Source organism: Choristoneura fumiferana, chromosome 24, assembly GCF_025370935.1.
Source record: "Choristoneura fumiferana chromosome 24, NRCan_CFum_1, whole genome shotgun sequence".
Taxonomy (NCBI): Eukaryota; Metazoa; Arthropoda; class Insecta; order Lepidoptera; family Tortricidae; genus Choristoneura; species Choristoneura fumiferana.
Window position 1 is genome coordinate 2775420 of NC_133495.1, and position 22136 is coordinate 2797555.

The 22136-nt window shown below is 39.4% G+C and overlaps 1 protein-coding gene across 1 annotated transcript; it reads left to right on the forward strand.

Annotated features, from left to right (window-relative positions):
• The first annotated feature begins 207 nt into the window (after window positions 1-207).
• Window positions 208-21364, forward strand: LOC141441852 (PHAF1 protein CG7083). The gene is made up of 11 exons (XM_074106741.1): window positions 208-456; window positions 8226-8308; window positions 9659-9786; window positions 12483-12642; window positions 13157-13252; window positions 13940-14084; window positions 15485-15699; window positions 16097-16221; window positions 18456-18645; window positions 20272-20367; window positions 20730-21364. The coding sequence occupies exons 1-10, from the start codon at window positions 393-395 to the stop codon at window positions 20356-20358; spliced, it is 1293 nt and encodes a 430-aa protein (XP_073962842.1). The 5' UTR covers window positions 208-392; the 3' UTR covers window positions 20359-20367; window positions 20730-21364.
• Window positions 21365-22136: the final 772 nt, after the last annotated feature.

Genomic DNA, 22136 nt, shown 5'->3' on the forward strand with positions numbered 1-22136 from the left:
AAACAACCGAGCGCTTTAGACGATAATAGAACTTTCTCTTTCCTTGAAGTTAGTTTATTCAGCAGACTACATACCAAAATATAACATTATTAGATACCTGTTACCTGGCACACCTTAAGTACGTACACCCATGTCCCGAATGTCGCTACACGTTTTAAAGTGGCAACACGTCAGTTCAATTCAAGAGCACGAAGAAAAACAAAACGCTAAATGCGACCCTGGCAAAATACAATCAGCTGTTTGTAATGACAGTTCTCTGACAAATACAAAATGGTTGAAAACTAAAGTTGGCAAACAAAGAAAGGCAGCGTAATAGCGTTATTTGGCGTTTAAAAACTCATTTTAAAGGGAAAAGTGTGTTAAAATAGTGAGTGTTGAGTGTTTAGTGCAAAATGTTGGATTTAGAGATCATCCCGGAGCGATCCCTGGGCTGTGACGCCTGGGAGTTCGTTTTAGGTGAGCCATCGTATTGTGTTTATTTCTTACGTCAAGAATTTGCGTTGTATTTACGCGGGATGTCTTACGCAATGGTGTTTTGGACGCTACAAAAACATAGGCTTAAGTTCAGGTTGAATTTCGAATGCGTTTGGAACTGGCCATCGACTAGTCATTGATTTTTTACGCATAAATGTCAATGCCTTTGTGTCGTCTGCCAGATTGAATGTTTATTTTTTTTTTGTTACACTTGACCGTGAAATGTTGCGTTGTTTTCACGGTATTTTGTAAGATATTTTTGGGCCGTCTACTATTCCTGTTCGAATACGTCTTATAACTATTTTTAAGCGTGTTCTCTGTTGGAAAAGTAACATTCTTATTCGTTTGTAATTAAAAGTCTAATTGGAAAACTAAAAAGTTTCTATTTTTTAATTATTATCACAGAGCAGGTTGTTCTTTTGTTTTAATTAAATACATCTTTTTTTTTCATGTGGGTACCCCAAAAGAAAAAAAACAAACAAAACTAATCCTACTGGATTTAGCCCCTTCACTTGATGGCCAGGGTCATTAACGACTTAGTCCTAATGCGAGACAAGACACCAACTAACGGTTTCTGCAAAACATGATGGTTTATATGCTGCTACCCACAATATCCTATCAGTTTTTGCCACTTCAGGCAGTACCCTGCCTCTGGTAGTTGTCAAAATAATCTCTTTGTAAACCGTATAAAGCATCTCTTTGAAGAGTGGCTTAAGAAAGAGGAGGCTTTTGCCCAGCAGTGGGACATATTATAGGCTATGTAGAAAAAAAACATACCAGCAAAAAATGTCTTTATATCCAAATCGGCACTAGGCTTGTGTATAATCTGCGACCCAAGCCCTCTCATTCCGAGACAAAGCCCAGCAGTGGGACCTATGTAGGCCAGGCCCACCGAGTCAAGCATCAGTCCGCGATAATGATGAGGCACCTAGGACTGGCTTGTCAATGACCTCAAGAGGTGAGGGTAGAGTAAAAAAAAAGAATATTTAACACAGCATTTAAGTAAAAATATTATAAACTAGTCTGTTGCTGTTTTTTTTTTAAATAACCACATGCTAAAACAATAGCTGCTGTCAGATTTGTTATTGTCATAAAAGTAATAATGAAATTGAATAAGTAGTAATTCTTTAAAAAACAGACTTGATAAGTACTTTGAAGACAATTACACAAGTGAACAATGATATGCACGCATCAGCTATAAGCTGCCTGTGCATTATAAATAATAATAGCTTGCTTGTGACTTTGTTTGCGAAAAATTTGTTTGTTATGCACTTGCTGGAACTATATTTTCCTGGATAAAAACTATCCTACGTCCTTTTTAAGTTCTAATTCAAACTATCTCCATACCAAATTACAGCAAAGACAGCTTAACAAACAAACCCACTTTCTCATTTATACTATTACAGCCTTATTCATAAAAAATCCTTAATTGAGGTTTGATCGGTCTGTTACTTAGCAGACTGATTAAGCTTGTTAGACGGTTGTCAAGAAGTATGATTCATAAACGCTTACTAGCAGTCTGCTAGTTGTTGAGCCGCTGATAGACTGATTAGACGCGTTATGTTGGCCACCTTGACAAATCAAAGACAAAAATGGCCTAATCGATAATTAAAAAAAAAAAAGTTGACAGCAGTGACAGCAAATTAGCAGGAAAAAAAAATAAAAAGCGAGAAGTTTGTTTTCCCGCCATTTCCGATCCGCATGTTTATGTTGTGCAAAAAGCCATAATTATGTTAATCATCCTAATTTTTTTTTCATATTTATTGTTAATTTATTGTTGCTAATTTAGAGGATTTTTAAATACAAATTCCTGAAATATTTTTTCCTGGTTTTTTTTTAATCTTTGCGTAACTTCACCCTTCACTAAAATATCTTCGGTATGGTTTTTTGCTCTTGTCAAAGTCAGCTGTTCAAACTTGTGGCGGCCATTTTGTGACTTAGCAGGGAGATAAAGGAGGGTCTACGGTCCGCTAACTTTAGCAGAGCCTTGATCGACTGATTAGCGCTAACAGACGTTTATGAATCATGTTTTTTAGCATCGGGCCTTCAAGGAGCCTTCAAGGAGGCTCTAACTTTTTATGAATAAGGCTGTTAGTATATAATAATAATGGTCCAATTTTTACTAGGTCTGCACAAATAGGTGGCACAAATGACTAATATTACACCTTGAATCCTCATTCATTTTATTGATTTGACATCCTAAACTAGGCCAGGACACAATTATTACCCCCTGTTTCACCATCCATTGATTAGTGTTAACTGACGGTTAAATTTGATGCCGTCTCTATTTGTTTTGATCGAATAGACGGAGACGGCATCACATTTAACCGTCAGTTAACACTAATCAATGGATGGTGAAACAGCCCCTTATCCATTTATTATTTATCTCACGAACTGAACTACACTCACCCTTATGGAAAAATGGGAAAAAGGGAATCAACACTGGTATAATTTTTACTTTGTTTACAAATGTGGAAACATTTTACACTTCAACTGAATAGATAATAGATATAATGTTTTAAACTTTCGTGATTTTCACTCATAGTCAAAATACCACCAACGGGACTTGTTACGCTAACGCACAAGCAATATTTATTATTTTATTTAGTAATAGATAATAGTACAAGATACTTTAATTCTATTTTTTCATGATCTCATTTCCTAAGATGTTAAGAGCTAACAGCCTTATTCATAAAAAAACCTTAATTGAGGTTTGATCGGTCTGTTACTTAGCAGACTGATTAAGCTTAATAGACGGTTGTCAAGAAGTATGATTCATAAACACTTGCTAGCAGTCTGCTAGTTGTTGAGCTGCTGATAGACGGATTAGACGCGTTATGTTGGCCACCTTGACAAATCAAAGACAAAAATGGCCCAATCGATAATTAAAAAAAAAATTACAGCAGTGACAGCAAATTAGCAGGAAAAAAAATAAAAAGCGAGATGTTTGTTTTCCCGCCATTTCCGATTCGCATGTTTATGTTGTGCAAAAAGCCATAATTATGTTAATCATCCTAATTTTTTTTCATATTTATTGTTAATTTATTGTTGCTAATTTAGAGGATTTTTAAATACAAATTCCTGAAAATAAATTTTCCATTTTTTTTTAAATCTTTGCGTAGCCCTGCCTTCACTATAAATATCTTCGGTATGGATTTTTGCTCTTGTCAAAGTCAGCTGTTCAAACTTGTGGCGGCCATTTTGTGACTTAGCAGGGAGATAAAGGAGGGTCTACGGTCCTCTAACTTTAGCAGAGCCTTGATCGACTGATTAGCGCTAACAGACGTTTATGAATCATGTTTTTTAGCATCGGGCCTTCAAGGAGCCTTCAAGGAGGCTCTAACTTTTTATGAATAAGGCTGTAAGTGTTTAACCAAGGGACCACCTAGCACCTACAACCCTGAATTTTTGATCTATATTTCTCAGTAGCTTTGTTTTGCGACCTTAGTAAAAGAATTGTTAGTGAAGTAATTTTTGTTCTGTAAAAATGACTTTCTACCAAGTTCCTTGTGGCGAATTTCATTCATCTTGGTAATAATGGTCTTTCCGCGAGCTCTGGTAGTTGAAAGAACCTTTTGCAGCATATTTATAGACAAATGTTTCAAATTGTTTTTCTTTGAATCTCAGGTTTTTTTTTTTAAATATCAGTGACCGGAATGTTATGGATTATTTTTAAGACACCTTGTACATTTTAATTTATGGTTTAAACTAAACATGTGTTTCCTTTGTTTCCAAAAGACAAAGATAACTTTATTTATTGACAAAAGGTTACTCCTTTAAGTTATTAAAGAATGACTTCACTTAGTTTTCAAGTGGTTAAGTCATTAAACTTATATGTAAATAAACAAACTTAATTCTGCAGCTGCAAATCTTAAACCACAGTAACAATTATTAAGCCCAGAACAGCATTGTTAAATTTGTCTTTTGTTATCTCTTAATAAAATGTTTTGCACAAATGTAATCTGTTTGTTTTGTTTGTGATGATAGCTATGAAAGAAACAAAGCTCATTTATTTTCAAGCAATAATATTTTTTTTATTAAAAAAAGGAAGAATAGTTATAAAACTTATAAACATATAAGTATTCAGCCACATCACATGCTTTGTGAAATTATTTAAAAAACATACAAATAGCGTATTGATACACAGCAACAAGCCTCATCAAACCTTATAAAATATACAAACTAACTATTGTAAGATGCAACTTGGGAAATAAATCATTAAAATTAGGGAAAAATAGTTTCGGTGAAAAAACAGAGAACCGTTCAGATCACCATCGGAGCTCCCGAAAACTTTTTCGTTAAAAAATAACATCAATTCGAGCAGATCCGTATCAACACTGTGGCAAGCCCTTTACTGCTTCGCGATAACTAAACCAGTATTATTCGTTATCAATTTTGCTCTTACTCCGATAAAAAAATATCTTCGATCCGCGTATGTTTCGGCCTTGTTTAAATACGCAAAATGACAGCTGCGAAATTAATCCATTTCTACTATACCTACATAGGTATAGTTTGTAAACATGTTTACAGTTTTAATTCCTATTTAATTCATATTATTGTTTCCTTTACCACGCCTTTTTTTATGTGAAAAATACGCCATACCTAGCATTAGTGTTGCCGAAAAATCGATAGTTTTAATCGGAAAAAGGCCATAATATCTATACTATCGGTAATGCATAAACTATCGATACCTACTATCGATAGTAATGAACAGAAAATTACGAAAACTATCGATAGTATCGATACTTTTGTACAATCAATAGTGACCTATATTTCAATACTATCGGTATATATAAGCAAGATTGCAAGATATAAAGGTGCCCCAGCAGTCAGCACGAGCCAACAGGAGTGGAACTATAGTCGTCTTCCTCACCTTCGTACCTACTAGGTATATGTCTTCAGTTACTCCACTCCTGCTGGCTCGTGCTGAGGCACCGACTTCAAGCTAGTAGAAAATTATTTTCAATTTTTTTGTAGTCAGTTCTATTTTTGTAAAAAAAAAATTCGGTGTCGGTTTTACATTTTATTAAAAGTTTTCTTTATTTCTTATTTTTTAGTGATTTTTTGCCAAAGTACAACCCACAACACAACGATTCCATTAAGGCCCAAACACGGCTTAGTTACATTATTTATAAGTTATAACAGAGTTCCGTTTTTTGAGTCAGTTAAAAAATCGTGCAAATCGCAATACATTGCGAGAGGCCACAAAGTGTATTGCAACTGCATTTAAAATCTCAATTTGTATGCAAACACGAACAGCGCCTCTAGCGGATGTTTGCGATGTTCGTGTTTCCATACAAATTGAGATTTTAACGCGAACGCGATCGCGACGTATTTTGTAACCGAAAACTTACGCTAAGGGTACTAACTGCGCTTTAAACTAGATACCCACAGTTACACGAGTTCCCGTCAACGCCATTGTTCTGTTTTAATGTTTCATCCATTGTTCGAGCGATAATGCAATTGTTCTACCGTTTAGTCGCACTTGCACGCACTTGATTAGCATACCTATATGTATTGTGGCGGGTTTCATACTTATCCACGCATACGATATACCGTGTGATGGCGAAATAGGGATGTTTCAATCCGGGCTATTGCTATACCGGGCTCTGAGGGGCTACTCAGAATTTCCAAGTTAGTGTCATATAGTCTCTTTTACTCTAGTACTATTAAATACTATTAGCGTGAGGGACGCAACGGTACGAAACTCAAATTTCGAAGTTCTGTGTAAATATGTCGGCGACCGATCGTAAAATTCGCCAGATCACGAAATTCCTAGGCATATCGTGAAATGGCGCCATTTCATGATATGCCTAAAAGTTGGCCAGGCATATCACGATGTGCCTGAAAAACAATATGGCAGATCGATTAGAGCAACGCATTTGTCGATATTCCTAGCTCTATACCGGGCACATATGCCGAAAAAAAGAAAAATTTAGGTACGACGAGCGAAGCGAGGAGTGGTTAGTATGAATTGTGACCACAACGCACGAGCCGAGCGCGCGAGGCGAGCGTGTCGCGGTAGCGGCCGGCGAAGTGCCAGAACCGATATGGCGGCGTTTCATGATAGGCCTAGGAATTTCATGATCTGCCTAAACAGGCAGGTAGTAACTAGTAGGACCTTCACAGGTGGTAGGACCTTGTGCAACGTCCGCCCGGATTGCTACCACCATCTTGCTCCCTAATCCTATCCTGCCGTTTTATCCTGCCGTTTAGCAGCAGTGTTTGCACTGTTGTGTTTCGGCGTGGACACACATCTGCCTGGAGAGAGATCTCTTTATTGTGGCAGAGCCCACCAGCAACTTTGTCGATAAACTCTGGGTACAACGGTATGCCCAGCTTTCATATCCTCACAGCATTGCTGCATAGCACCCTATGTCACCCTAAGCGCTGATGGGCGTGCGTGAATGTCACACGCGCAGAAATTAACAGTCAGTGTTACACTACGTGTGGTTTTACAAAACATGTATCACATATGTAACAATAAATATTACGACATCTGTTTTCGTAAAGCGACCTTCCGCTATCAGCAGACCGGACAGATCTAATCAGGGTAATTAACATAGACACAGATCCGCCGTGGTATTGCTACGGGCTTATCGGTCATGCGCGGAATGTTGACGAACGTAGACGCTAGGTAGCGCTTGAAACGGTTATAAAATTCTAATCTGTTTTTGAAGATCACGGCGAAATGTAATACATCAACTGTAGTATTTGTATTCAAACAAACTAAGGACTGTCGCCTCAGCCATAACTCTTGGCAGCATCATCTCATTGACAAAGCTCTGAAAATAAGCAGGTTGAAGTGACAGTGGGCTGGTCATATCTCACATCTATCGAAGAACCGACAATTGGTGGAGTAAACGAACTCTTATATCAAATTTAATTGGTCTTTAATTTTGTTTTTATTATTGTATTAATTAAGGTCTCTACACATTACACCGTATCATACCATGACCGTAACAGTAACGAGTCAGGCAAAAATATTCTTTGTATTCGAAAACTATGAGACTATGTCCACTAACATTTTGTAAACTAGGGCTGCCATCTCTAAAATTTGACTACCAGGACATGACGCGTGAAAACCCCGGATTTTGGAGCCCAAAACCCGGACATGTCAACAGGTTTAGGTTTTTATTAAACTTGGTCAGTAGGTACAATAAAATATAGGCCAATCAAATAAGATCCTTATAAGGGCCAATCAAGTATTTTACCGACATTTTGGGCGTCTGCTGCGTTACCAAAAAATAGTACTTCCAACAAGATATTTCACTGTTTAATAGGTTGAACTTACGTAGGATGGCATGTATTCATGTACACCATCTTATATTACAGAAACAACATGTTTACCTACTTACAAAAATCTGCAATTGTTTGAAAAATGTCGCGGACAGATTAGGGTGGGTAAAAAAGTTGATTGGCCCATAAAACGATTTAAAGCTTGCTGGAAATTAATTCTTCGAAAAATTCTAATTGCATTGGTCTAAAAAATAAAAATATTCTTAAACCCGGACTACAAATGAAACCCCGCCCGGACGTTCCCCGGACGCCCTCTAAACTAGGACAAATCCGGGGAAACCCGGACGGATGGCAGCCCTATTCGTAACCAACCGTCGCCGTCGCGTGTCATGTACCTATGCGTTTGTCACTCCGGGGACACGTTCCTATTACTGTCATGGTATCATACGGTGTAATGCGTAGACCTTTAAGGTCTTTAGGACGAGCTCTAACAGTATATATATTTTTTCCAGGGATGCATTTCTCGCAGTCTGTGGCCATCATACAGAGTCAAGTGGGCACAATCAGAGGCGTACAAGTACTTTATAGCGACCAGGTCAGTTAAAAAAACAGTGGGGCGCCGGCATAGGAATGTTGTCCCCCCCTCTTCCCGTGGGCGCCGCAGAAACCGGCTGAGGGTTAATACCAGAAGATGGGCAGCGGCGTCTTTTTGGCTAATTTTACATCCTATACTGCGCTCGCCATCCCGCTTGCCAACCGTGGCGAGTATAATGATACAAGCCGCTGCCATCCAACTGGAGGTCTATGGGGAAGGCCTGTCCAACAGTGGACGTCCTACTGCTGATCAGATGATCCAGTGTTAGCAGAGCCCCTCTCCTAAGGAAAATGCACTCTGGGTCATTGATAGTATTGATATATGATTGATTTTTTGGAGTCTTTGTATTTTTTATTTCAACTCCAAATTTGTTACTTTTACGGGTATCCCGTGAAACCATATCGTAAATACACACTTTTCATCTCTTGTCTGGGTGAGCGGTTAGTTCCGTCTGTCGACGCAACATAGATGTCGCTAATGCTGCTGCTTAAGTAGCATAGTAGGAATAAGCAACCTGAGATATGTATGCATAGGAAAAATTCGTGTCTAGATTCCTGTCCAGCAGTGGTGTAGGGGTTATAGCACGCAGCACGGATTGCTGAGGACCTGGGTTCGATTTCCAGTGCTGGTCTCTTTTTCTGATTTTTCGTGAATGCATGTCTCAGTTTGTATTTACGGTATTGATATAGACAGATAAATCAAAAGCTTTTAGGCATTAGTCCCACCCCACCGGCGAGCAGCGAAATTGTTTTTAGTATGAAAATTTAATTAGTATGAGATCACACTCTTCTCGCAACTCGTCAGCGGTGGAACTAGTGCCTTAAGGTGATTTATAAGGAGAATTGAAATTTTTATCGCGGCGGGCGCTCGGGACAAATTTCAATTCTCGCCTCGTCTCGCCTCGCCGGTGGAAAATCCCTATAGGCTTTACTTATTGATTGTGCTATAAGAGCTACCTTCATACCAAATTTAAAGATTCTAGGCCCACAGAAAGTACCCTAAAGATTTTGATCCGCCGGCAATTTGAATGGAATCACGTTTTTTAATCATTGTCTTTTGATTGTGTTGACTTAGAAGGCTTTTTAACCCCCGACGCAAAAAGAGGGGTGCTTAAGTTTGACCGCTATGTGTGTCTGTGTGTGTCTGGTGGCACCGTAGCTCTTAAACGGGTAGACCGATTTGAATGCGGGTTTTTTTTATTTGAAATCAGGTTTTCTAGCAATGGTTCTTAGACATGTTTCATCAAAATTGGTTTAGCCGTTTTTGAGATATTGAACGTTTACGCTACCATTTTTACAGGAACATCAAAAAATTATGAAAAAAAAGTGAAAAAAAAATATTTTTTTTCAGAATCCTCTGGGCGTAGACCTAGTGATAAATATGCCACAGGACGGCATTCGATTTATCTTCGACCCGGTTGCACAACGACTAAAGATTATAGAGATCTACAATATGAAATTAGTTAAACTTAGGTATAGGTAAGTACACCATTTTTTTAAAAACCATACCAGCTACTCATGTGGCTTACTTCAACAATTGGTTAGTTTGCTGGATAAAAAAATGTACTATCTAGTCCGCCAGTAGGTTTAGAAAATATAGGACACGCATTTTTTTTTTTGTCAATCAACACCAAAAAATGACAAAGTAAAAGCGTGTCACAGTTCGGGAGTCGAGTGGGAGTCCGTGTCGTCACACCGTGTTAACAGTGTCACACGGCGTGTTAAAACATTAACCGACTATACTATATCTTTATCACTTTTCAATTGACGGACTTATTGTAATATGTTTAGGACACAAAATTTTCAGAACTCATTCTTTTTAATTGCCTGCATATCTAGAAGTGACCCTTATACAAAATTCTAATTTGCTAGTCACTGAGTCAGAGATAGAAGTTTTCTTTTAAGTATAAATGTTCGGTCCCAGCTAATCGTAAAACGTACGCTGGACCGCTGCTTGCTCGCACAAGCGTTTCATCCGCCTCACTTTTTACGAATTGGCTGTAGATTTTGCAGGGTTCGAGGATATATATCAATGGATATATATCATGATATATATATATCCGGTATAAATTCGATAAATATCAAATGATTTTTTTATCATATATATCAATACAAAAATTGGTTTAAAAATGTGATATTATTAAGTAATTTTTGGCCTTTGTTATTTATACTTCCCAAATGTAGATGGCGTTGGAGTAGTTAAAAGATACTCCTTAATAGTAGGTTCTATTCTAATCCACTTCTGCCGGCGTTAATGGCGTCAGTTGTGTCAGAAAGTTTCCGTTACGAAAGAGTAAGTTTTTGTTGTGTTTATTCTATTATTTTTTACAAAGAAAGTAATTGATAAAGTGCAGAAACAATTTTACTTAATTTATTTTACAAATAATAATATGCTTTCATACAAAATGGATATAAATATCAAACTTTTGATTTATATCATAAATATCCGATATTTTGATATTTATAACAAATATCGGATATTTTCGAACCCTGAGATTTTGATGTCGTGTTTAGATTATTTGTTAGAGTACAGAATATAGGAAGTCTACCAGATAACTGGAAACTGTGTCAGAATCTTCTGCCATTTTAACAGAAAAGCGTCTACTAAAATCATTAGGCGCAAACGCTCGAATGTTCACAAATGCAGAAGTGTTCGATATTTCATTAATTACTTTTTGAACGGGTCTATACATACATTTATATAATATAATATGTTACGGAAATATCTCTGGCTATTTTATGATATATAATGAAATGATGCAATACATACACGTCTATATACATATTAGGTAGTAGGTATTTTTCCAGAGGTGACCCTATCTTATAGTAACAGATGTTATTGAGCACGGAGGTGCTGGTGACCTAATGACATTATAATCGTCTAATGACCATATCGATGACTCTTGGATTAAGACGTAATATCATTGTCATTCATTACATGTTAAGATTAGACTGGTTAAGTACTATATTCGGGTACTTGAGAGTGTTTTCTACTTACCTACACTCGTGGAACAAAAGTGCCTAGGGAATATTTATTATCCCTTCTCAGTGGCGTAGCGTAGTCGGGGCGGGGGGGCGGAAATTTTATAATAAGTGATACCTGTGGTAATATACTGAATAATATCTAGATAATAATATACATATTTGGGCAATCACTATTTTACCGACACTTTGGGCGTCTCCTGCGTTACCAAAATTGTCTCTGGCGTTACCAAAAAATCGTACTTCCAACAAGATATTCCATGGTTTAACAGGTTGAACTTACATAGGATGGCATGTATTCATGTACACCATCTATTAAATTCCACAAAAACCATGTTTACTTACAAAAATCTTCAATTTTTTGAAAAATGTCGCGGACAGATTAGTGTCGGTAAAAAAGTTGATTTGACCCATTTCACAATTTTGTCGCACCTATGACTCGGACTGATTAGAATGAGCACGAAATTTTCCATAACGTTGGTTACTTGTTACAAAGTCGAGAAATCCCTTGGTACAGATACAAATATGACATCTTGTATACTATAGTTTTGTCAAACCTAAACAAAGGGGCAGGAAAATTTTCTTCCGCCCCGGGCGGCTGTTACCCACGCTACGCCACCCCTCTCTCTAATGAAAAAATCCATTATGGATGACTCGACTAGGAAGGGAGGGTACAGACAGTGCCGGACTCTCACCGACTAAAAAACTCGGTTGCATGTACCCTGCTCCCTGGACCTTATTATGGGGAAGATAGGGTTGGAGAGGTTTGTTATCTACCCACAGAGTCTTACTTAAGCCATTTGCGAAAAAGCCGGGAGAGAAGCATGCATTCTTCCGTAAGGCTCAGCAGGGCCGGATTTAGAGGTCTGGAGGCCTTGGTAGGAGTATTTCTGCATACATTTGGGGGCCAAATTTTTTGCCCCAGTATATTTTACTGATTGCCTGATAAAAGTGAAAAAATATAGGTGAATAGTTGTTTGTTTACTAGTATTTACTCGTCAGAATTTGAAAATAAATCCAAAGACTATTGTAGGGGCCCCTCGTTTGTGGAGGCCCGGGGCTGTAGCCCCGGTTGCCCTTCCCTAAATCCGGCCCTGAGGCTCAGCGGGCTGTTTAGTTCAGTCATTTTGTTCATCCCCATTGTTTTCTTCCTTAACCGACCGAATATTTAAGATGTTTAACTTAATCTACAGCGGCATGTGCTTCAACTCTCCGGAGGTGGCGCCATCTATCGAGCAAGTGGAGCACTGCTTCGGCGCCACGCATCCCGGCCTCTACGACTCGCAGCGCCATCTGTTCGCGCTGAACTTTCGCGGGCTCTCTTTCTACTTCCCGGTCGATAGTAAATTCGAGGTGAGGGTTAACTGTTGCCATCGTCATCTATACAAGTGGAGCAAAAGCTACTCATTCCACTACGTATAACGCACAACGCCATCTATTCGAGATTAACTGTAAATTCGGGGTCAGGTCGCGAGAATTTACCCTCTACTATCGAATCGTGCATTTAGAGCCCCATCATCAGAGGCACACTATATTTTAAAAGAGAAGTGTTACTTTTTTAATGTAATAGCAGACAAACGAGCAGACGGTTCACCTGATGTTAAGTAATTACCGTCGCCCATAGACATTCGCAGTACCATCAGGACTGCAGATACGTTGCCGGCCTTGCAAGAAATGGTAGACTCGCTTTTTGATGGTCTTTCAGATTCAGAATTACGGGTCATCTGTTTCAAGATGACTTTAGGCCACTCGTGGAATTGACTTTTGATCCCGGAACTTCCTTGCTATATCATAGTAGATATGACTGCACGGATGCCAGCGTCTCGATGGATTTCATGCGCTTAAGATGTTTTATGTGTATTTGCAGCCAGGTTATGCTCACGGATTGGGTTCTCTACAATTCCCCAACGGCGGTTCACCCGTCGTCGCCCGCACCACCATATACTACGGATCTCAGCACCAGGTAAACTGATCACATCAATAGTAGATTGTACAGTCATCGTCATAAATAAGTGGATCACTTTTGTACCTTGTCGGCCTTGTCGCTTTCAGTAAATGTTTAAATGACAAGGTACAAAAGTGATCATTTATTTATGACGTTGACTGTACAACAAGTGCATAAAACGAGCCATTTTACCCATTTTTTTTTAATAGCCACCCAAGCCGGTGCGGCGAGCTTGAATGTACTCGTTGAGGGGAAAATGGGTTTAATGCTCGAGTTTTACACTCTGCTTAAAATTTTCTAACAAAATAAATATGTTGGACATCCCCCCCTCTTTGTTACACTACACTTATATTATAACTGTGAAATCGCAATTATTTATTTGTGGGTCATAACGACAACGTTGATTGACTGAAAGAGATCATTTTATAAATTTGCTTTTGTAAACCCCCCGGGATGTAAACTATCTGTACACCGAATTTCATCTAAACCGGGTCAGCGGTTTAGACGTGATGAAGTAACAAACAAACAAACAGACTTACAAACCTTCGCATTTATAATATTAGTAGGTCATGAGTAGAACAATTACGATTTTTCCAAAGTTTTGTTTAACTGAAAAATTCCGATGACACAAAAATTCGGCGAAACAAGAATCCGACGAAGCAAAAATCCGGCGAATCGGGGAACTAATCCATTATTTTGGAACAGGCGAGCAGCAGCGTGGGCGCAGTGAGCTGCGCGCCGCTGCCGCCGCTCCCGCTGGCGTGCTACAGACAGCAGCTGCACCTGCGGCGCTGCGACGTGCTGCGGTCAGCCGGCACGCGCGGCCTGCGTCTGCACATGTTCACTGAAGGTATCATCATCAGCATCATTGGACCAGGCGAGCAGCAGCGCGGAGCAGTGAGCTGCGACGTGCTGCGGCCGGCTGGCTAGAATATTTCCTCACATTGTTGCAGAAAAGCACTATACAATCCTCGGCCAGAACAGGGATCGCTGGACTTGTTTTATCCTCGTCTACCCCAAACTCGTCCATCAATCCCTTACTTCATGCACTCTGCAGTATTTTTTTTTATTCGACTGGATGGCAAACGAGCAAGTGGGTCTCCTGATGGTAAGAGATCATCCACCGCCCATAGACACCTGCAACACCAGGGGTATTGCAGATGCGTTGCCAACGTAGAGACCTAAGATGGGATACCTCAAGTGCCAGTAATTTCACCGGCTGTCTTACTCTCCACGCCAAAACACAACAGTGCAAGCACTGTTGCTTCACGGCAAGATTATCGAGCAAGATGGTGGTAGCAATCCGGGCGGACCTCGCACAATGTCCTACTACTGTACTATTATTTATATGTTTTGAAATCGTATTTTATCTACACCCATCAATTATGCGTTCAAAAACCATAGGCAATGACCAGCATTACGACATTGGATTCTATTATGAACATGGCTGTATCGTAATGGTCATTACGGTACAGAAATCTGTATCGTAATGAGAGTTCATACATTATTACCGCACGGAAGGGGGGGGGGGGCCGCGACCACGTGCAGCAGCAGGTCGTCGCGGGCGCAGCTCGTGGGGCAGACATACCTACCTAGTTCTCGTTAATGCAGGACATTCTCAATGGTTCTTGATTGAACACATGATAGAGGATTAAATATATGGATGTAGATAATAGTAGATTATTGTCGTGGCCTGGAAGTAGGCAATTGCTGGCTGAGTATGAGTATTAAACAGACGAGCTTGCGAGAATAAACTTTTTCTCAAAATATATTATAAATTTAATTTTATTCCAATATTTCTCTTATGCTTTCCCGCCTTTTTTCATTAAAAATAAACTGCAGTGTATTTTCCACCGAAAACACCACAAGCTATTTCAGACCCAATAGAAAAAGTCCGGAGTTACAACAAAATATCTGATACCGGCCATTAGACTTGGCTGTATACGACTTGTGCCAACATTTCTATGGCCTTTTTAACTTTAATAAAAAATGTGACTGATTGCAGGCGCGCTAATTCATTATTGTCGAGCTAGCGCGCCTGCAATCTTTTTAACTTTTTAATTTTTCGCTGACCATAAACTATGCACTTCACCTTCTGATATGTAAAGAATAATGTCAACTTTTACGGACATTTTTGAGAAAAATATTGTATGCAACTGTACGTAATTAGGCCTTAAAACACTTATGTGACCCTATACACTCGTGTTTTAAGGACCCTTATTACGATCCAATAATGTGTACTGTATCCAGGCACCTCCCGCGCCCTGGAGCCGGTGCAGCTGGCGCTGTGCCGCGTGGTCCGGTTCGGCGACTCGTGCCAGGCGGTGGCGCGCGCGCTGGGCGCCCCCGCGCGCCTCTACTACAAACACGACGACAAGATGCGCATACACCGCCCGCCCGCGCGCCGCCCCAGGCACGCGCCCCCACCCACTGATTATTTCTTTAATTACTTCACCTTGGGATTGGTGAGTTTCTACTTTTCTAGGGTGACTGCACCAATCATGGGCATGTTAAGCACAGTAGTATCGAGTAATAGACAGCGCTGGCTGGCTATGAGAAATAAATTAAAAAAAAAAGTAACGGTATCGGAAATTTTTGAAAAAATATTAGTTTTTCTTTTACAAATATACAATTTTACTCGCAAATGTGATGAAAAACATTGTATGTCGCACGGTCGGTACTAGAATTACGAACATCGACTCATTAAAGCCCTCCGTCTTCGACTTCGGGCTTCTAATAGATTCTCGTGCGTAATTCCTTATTTACCGCCCTTAAGACACAATGTCCTATTACTATGTTGAACTGTGGCTGGCGCACTGCCGAACTACCCCAGATTGAACTACCCTCTGTGTGTCTCCCCAGGACGTGTTGTTCGACGCGAGCACGCACCAGGTGAAGAAGTTCGTCTTGCACACCAACTACCCCGGACACTACAACTTCAACATGTACCATCGCTGCGAGTTCGAGCTAGCTGTGCAGCCCGACAAGTCAGTACCTTATTCGTACCGTAGCCTACCTTACATTGCCTTACTTGTCCTAAAACTGCTCTCCTAAGCCAAAAGGCGGTATCTCAAAAAAAAAAAAGGTTCTCCAACATATAATGAAACCGAAACGAATAATTAATTATCAATTTTCTTGAACAAATCTCTCAACAGAAATTAGGTTTGGTCAATTTTCAGTACTTTGAAGGACATTTTCTCCAAACAGGTTGAGTTTAAGCAGCTAAAAAAAATACGTGTCCGTTATTTTAGACTACTCTATAACATATATCAAAATAAATCAAATCGGAGTCGGATAGTTGGGTACCCTTCCTTGTTAGTTATTTATTTATTTATTTCTTTTCGGAGAACCAACTATGTAGCTATAAATTATAGAAAAAAGCCGTGGTGGCCTAGTGGTTTGACCTATCGCCTCTCAAGCCGAGGGTCGTGGGTTCAAACCCCGGCTCGCACCTCTTGAGTTTTTCTATATTCATATGCGGAATTACATTTGAAATTTACCACGAGTTGCGGTGAAGGAAGACATCGTGAGGAAATCTGCACAAACCTGCGGAGCAATTCAATGGTGCGTGTGAAGTTCCCAATCCGCACTAGGCCTGCGTGGGAACTATGGCCCAAGCCCTCTTGTTCTGAGAGGAGGCCTGTGCCTAGCAGTGGGACGTATATAGACTGGGATGATGATGATGATGACTAACAAAGTCAATTATAGGATCTCACAAGTAGAAACAAAAAAAAATTGGTCGTCATAGTGCATGTACTGTTTTTAAAATTGCCACTTTTAGGTCAAAAGGCAGTGTTTTTCAAAAAATCTTGAAACGCGAATAATTCGCGACAATTACTGAATTTCTACCCCTGGTTGACTGGACTAAAACATTGCAAACCAGCTCTAGGATAACCCCTTTCAAGGAATAGGTTGAATTACCAGTCACCCTCTGTATTGATTCATGAGAAACAAATTGCTCGCAACGCAGTGGAAATGCACCATGATACTAGAATAATAATAATAATACTAGAAATTTTTATTCACCATCACAAACTATTAAGAATATTACATACACAGACAGATAACATTATTAAGTGAGGCAAAATGTAAATGAGACTCAGCGAGGTCGCTGGTTTTCAGTCTCCAACCAAACTAAAATTAACTAAACTATAGTCTACTTAGAACGGGGACCAGTAATGCTCGACCCTATACTGCTCAGCCATCACTGTACGACCTGATAATACGAACTCATTTTGGATTATAATTATCAAGTCGTACAATATTAGGTCGTGCATTATTAGGGTGTCCAAATTTTTGCTCGGCCTGTTAATGCTCGACCTGTTATTGTACGTCGTTATAATCGGAATCCAATCGAATCGAATGACCATAGATTTGTGTTAGGTTGTGTTAGGTCCAATTGTGACCAAATTAATTAATTTTCTACTAAATTTATTAATATTCGGTGTACACGAAAAACATGATCAATCGTGCGAATGCTTTCTGTCAAAAGTGTGCTCCGATTATTAGGTCGTACAAAATCAGGCTGTCCAATAGCACCTTGAACATTATCGGTACAGGTGTTCCAAGTGACATGTGATTGAATTATCAGGTCGTACAAAATCGGTCGAGCATTGTACAGGTCGTACAATAACTACACCCCTTAGAACTACGGTAAGTGCGCTGCCATAACGACAGCATTACAATAAGTATCCGGTACATGCACTTAAATTAACAAAACAATTTGCGTTTAGAGGCAGAAATTTCAACTCAACCAGGAATGACTTTTTATCCAAACCACTGATGGTTTACGCGAGCGAAGCCGCCGATCAAGGCTACTACCCTATTAATCCTACTAATCCTACTAATATTATAAATGTGAAAGTTTGTGAGTGAGTGAGTATGTTTGTTACTTCTTCACGCTGAAACAGATGGACGGATTTGGATGAAATTTGGCAAAAAGTTAGTTTATAACCTGGATTAAAACATAGGATACTTTTTATCCCGATATTCCCGCGGGATAGGGATAAAATCTCGAAATAACAACCGCTGGGCTTAGAGTCATGAAATTCGACATGATTGTTTTTAATGTAACCTCAATGAAAACCACGATTTAATTTTCGGGAATTCCCACGGGAATTTTTCAAAAATCCCAAAATTTCAATTCAGCTGCTGGATCTAAGGATTTACGTGTGCGAAGCCACGGGTAAACACTAGTTAAATATAACTCCTTTTATGCCAGATGTGAACCAAACTCCCTAGTGGACAGTGTGGGCGCGGTGCCCATAACAGCTTACAGCAAATGGGAGAGCGTGTCGCGAGCCCTGCGAGTGTGCGAGCGGCCCGTCGTGCTGAATCGCGCGTCTTCCACCAACACCACCAACCCCTTCGGGTCTACCTTCTGCTACGGGTACCAGGACATCATATTTGAGGTGAGGATTAAGGGAATGTTAGTAATCGTCTCATGCGTGAGTTTTCTACCAGCTCCACCAATCCATTCGGATCTATTTTCTGCTAAAGGTACCAGGACATCATATTTGAGGGAGGATAAGAATGTTATTAACCGTTTTACGTGGGTCGGGTATACAAGCTTCAACCGCTTCACTTTCGTGTTCACACTTTTTACGAATTGACTGTAGATTGGATGTCGCTTTCGAGTTCCTGTAATTTTACCAGATAATTGGAAACTGTGTCCAAATCTTCTGCCATTTTAGCAGAAAAGTGTTCACGGAAATGATACGAGGCACAAATGCTCGAATAATGACCCGTCTGTGAGTTTTCTACCAACACCACAAAGCCCCTTCCGGTCTACCTTCTGCTCCGGGTACCAGGACATCATATTTGAGGTGAGGATGATGGTGTGTTTATGACTTACGTTTTCTACCAACACCACGAACCCTTTCCGGTCTACCTTCGGCTCCGGGTACCAGGACATCATATTTGAGGTGAGGATTTAAGGGTGTGTTACTTTGTTTTCTACCAACACCCACACAACCCCTTCAGGCCTACCTTCGGCTCTGGGTACCAGGATATCATATTTGAGGTGAGGATTGAAGGGACTATTTCTATTACGTTTTCTACCAACACCACAAACCCCTTTCGGTCTACCTTCTGCTCCGGGTACCAGGACATCATATTTAAGATGAGGATGGGAGGTTTCATTGGCAATCTTCGTCCACGCAGAAACGCAGTGTAGCGTGGGGGATGCCACAATAGAGAAATCTCCTATAACGTGTGTGCGTGAAGTGCCCAACCTGTACTGGGCCCGCGTGGGAACTAAGGCACAAAACCTTCTCATTTTGAGAGGAAGCCTGTATCCAGCAGTGGGATATATATGTGTCGTAAGATAAGATTTAGAGAGTCGGGCAGTCAATGACACTATTTCGGAGAACTAACAAAAGTGCACTAATTGTGGTCAACAATATAAAACCAAAACAATATGGCATTCATTCACTGAAATCTTCTAGGACTGTCGACTCGGGGCCAGACGTCTTTTACAAACTGACAATTGATGATCGGTTTTCCAGCTTCCAGACCTTAAGCTCTGTCAAGCGCGCCACACATGGCAACACTGGCGTTTCGTAGGTGCTATAATGCGAATCCTTAATAAACCCCGCATGTCGATGACTAATATTCTTAATTCTACATAATGTATAAATAGCCTTGCTATAAATTATATAAATAAGCCGTGGTGGCCTAGTGGTTTGACCTATCGCCTCTCAAGCAGAGTGTCGTGGGTTCAAACCCCGGCTCGTACCTCTGAGTTTTTCGAAATTCATGTGCGGAATTACATTTGAAATTTACCACGAGCTATGCGGTGAAGGAAAACATCGTGAGGAAACCTGCACAAACCTGCGAAGCAATTCAATGGTGTGTGTGAAGTTCCCAATCCGCACTGGGCCCGCGTGGGAACTATGGCCCAAGCCCTCTTGTTCTGAGAAGAGACCTGTGCCCAGCAGTGGGACGTATATAGGCTGGGATGATGATGATGATAAATGTGATCACCTCTTTTTGCGTCGGATGTTAAAAGTGATAACCAACGTTTTGTTGTGTTTCAGGTGATGTCAAACAACTACATAGCGTCTATAACGCTGTACCAGCCGGAGGGCAGTCGCCCCGGCTTCGTGGTCAACTCGATCGCGTGACACAATCTCGTAAGTTCACTACCAACTTCAAAGTTTAATAGTATGTCGACAATCACAGTGGGAATCATTCGCTCTGTGACCCGTTAGGTACCCTGCGAACCATTCGCAGCGAATGGCGATTTGTCATGCTGCTCCAGTGCTTTCACTGCCATTGGATACGTTCTCATTTCACACTCGATCCAAACACACAACACTCAATGTATCACTTGCTTCTGAAACGATCTCACGACGAGGTTAAGTGCGAACGTATGGAGAAGTCGACTGTTACTGATGATGATGATGATGAAATATCTGTTAGAAATGTTTCTTAATAGATAAGATCACCAATGAAAGTCACCAATTTCTAAATCAGTAAATTGTTTGTTCCACAGGTTTCCCCAAGCAAAGGCAAGTACACATCCTGAACTGTTTCGGTTGCCAGTCTCCACACAATCCTCCACTAAAGTGGCAACACCTAGACAGTACCGCTGAAATGTTGCCACACGCAAAAATGCTTCGCGAAGCGACCACATATCCCCAGCATAAAGCACCTAAAAGGAAACAGTATTGAAAAAAAAATGTGATAAAAACTGTGAAAAAAAAACTAAAAAAAGTTAAGTGAGTGACAGATCTCAGATGGTGCGCATAAGTCTTATTTTAATACCTTAGCGATGGACGAAAATAGAAAAAAAAAATTTTTAGTTTCTTGACATAGACATAGGACAGATTATAAATAATTAGTCAAATTTGATTTTTTTAATGAATGAATTGGAATTAAAACCTTGAGAATTAGAATTAGGCTGTTGTAAATATTTTTGAAAATACGATAAGAAATTAAGGCATCATAAATCAATGTATTTTTTCTAAAAAAATGATGATTTTGAATGGCGTTTGCTACTGCATGTGATGGATATAAAATTTTAGCAAAAAATGTGCATAAATTTCTCTTATGACAGCACCACGATATGCCATGTTTTTTTGTATTTTATATTATTAATAAATGTGTAAGTTTAAGTAATGTGCCTCACTCTGACGTTATTTATTTTCGTGTTCATATTTATATTTTTTTTTACTCTGACTTGCTTTTCGATTTTGTCAATAGTTTCCATGAATCGAAGAGTTAAGCATTATACCTAATATAAATAGACAGCTAATTCAGATTTTTGAATAAATTCAGTTCAAAAACCGAAAACGAAAATTTATTTAAAAATCTGATTTGCGTACAAGTTTGATAAATATAATTTTGAAAATGTTTAAATCAATTGTAAGTGTATATCAACTTATTATGTTTTAAATTTAATAGCTTAAAAGGAAACGAGAACTGTTGAGTTTGTTTTATAATTAAATTAACTATTTTTTTTGTTGAAATAGTCGACGTTATGTTCCATAAATATTGATCACTCGATACATTTATTGAAATTTGACTAAAATTATCTTAAATTACTATGAACCAGAATAAAATAGTACTTTGCACTTAACATCAGGTGAGATAGGAGTCAGTTTCATGTAAAAAAAAAACTTAAATAGTATACACTACTTAATTTAAATATTAAATATAACGAAACCACTTCTTGTATGAATTAAAATAGTCCCAACAGCAACCCTTTTCTTAAATATAGAATAACTTGTCTTAGTCATCTGTTTAAAGTCAAAGGCTTAAAGATATCATACTAAATTTCATAATGTTTTGCCATCGTATTTGTCGGAAAAGTTCTTTCACCCACCCTAAGTGCATCCGAAGATGCGTTTTTTTATATTCAACAAAGTTTTTCTCCGCTTATAAATAGTTTTGTCACCTA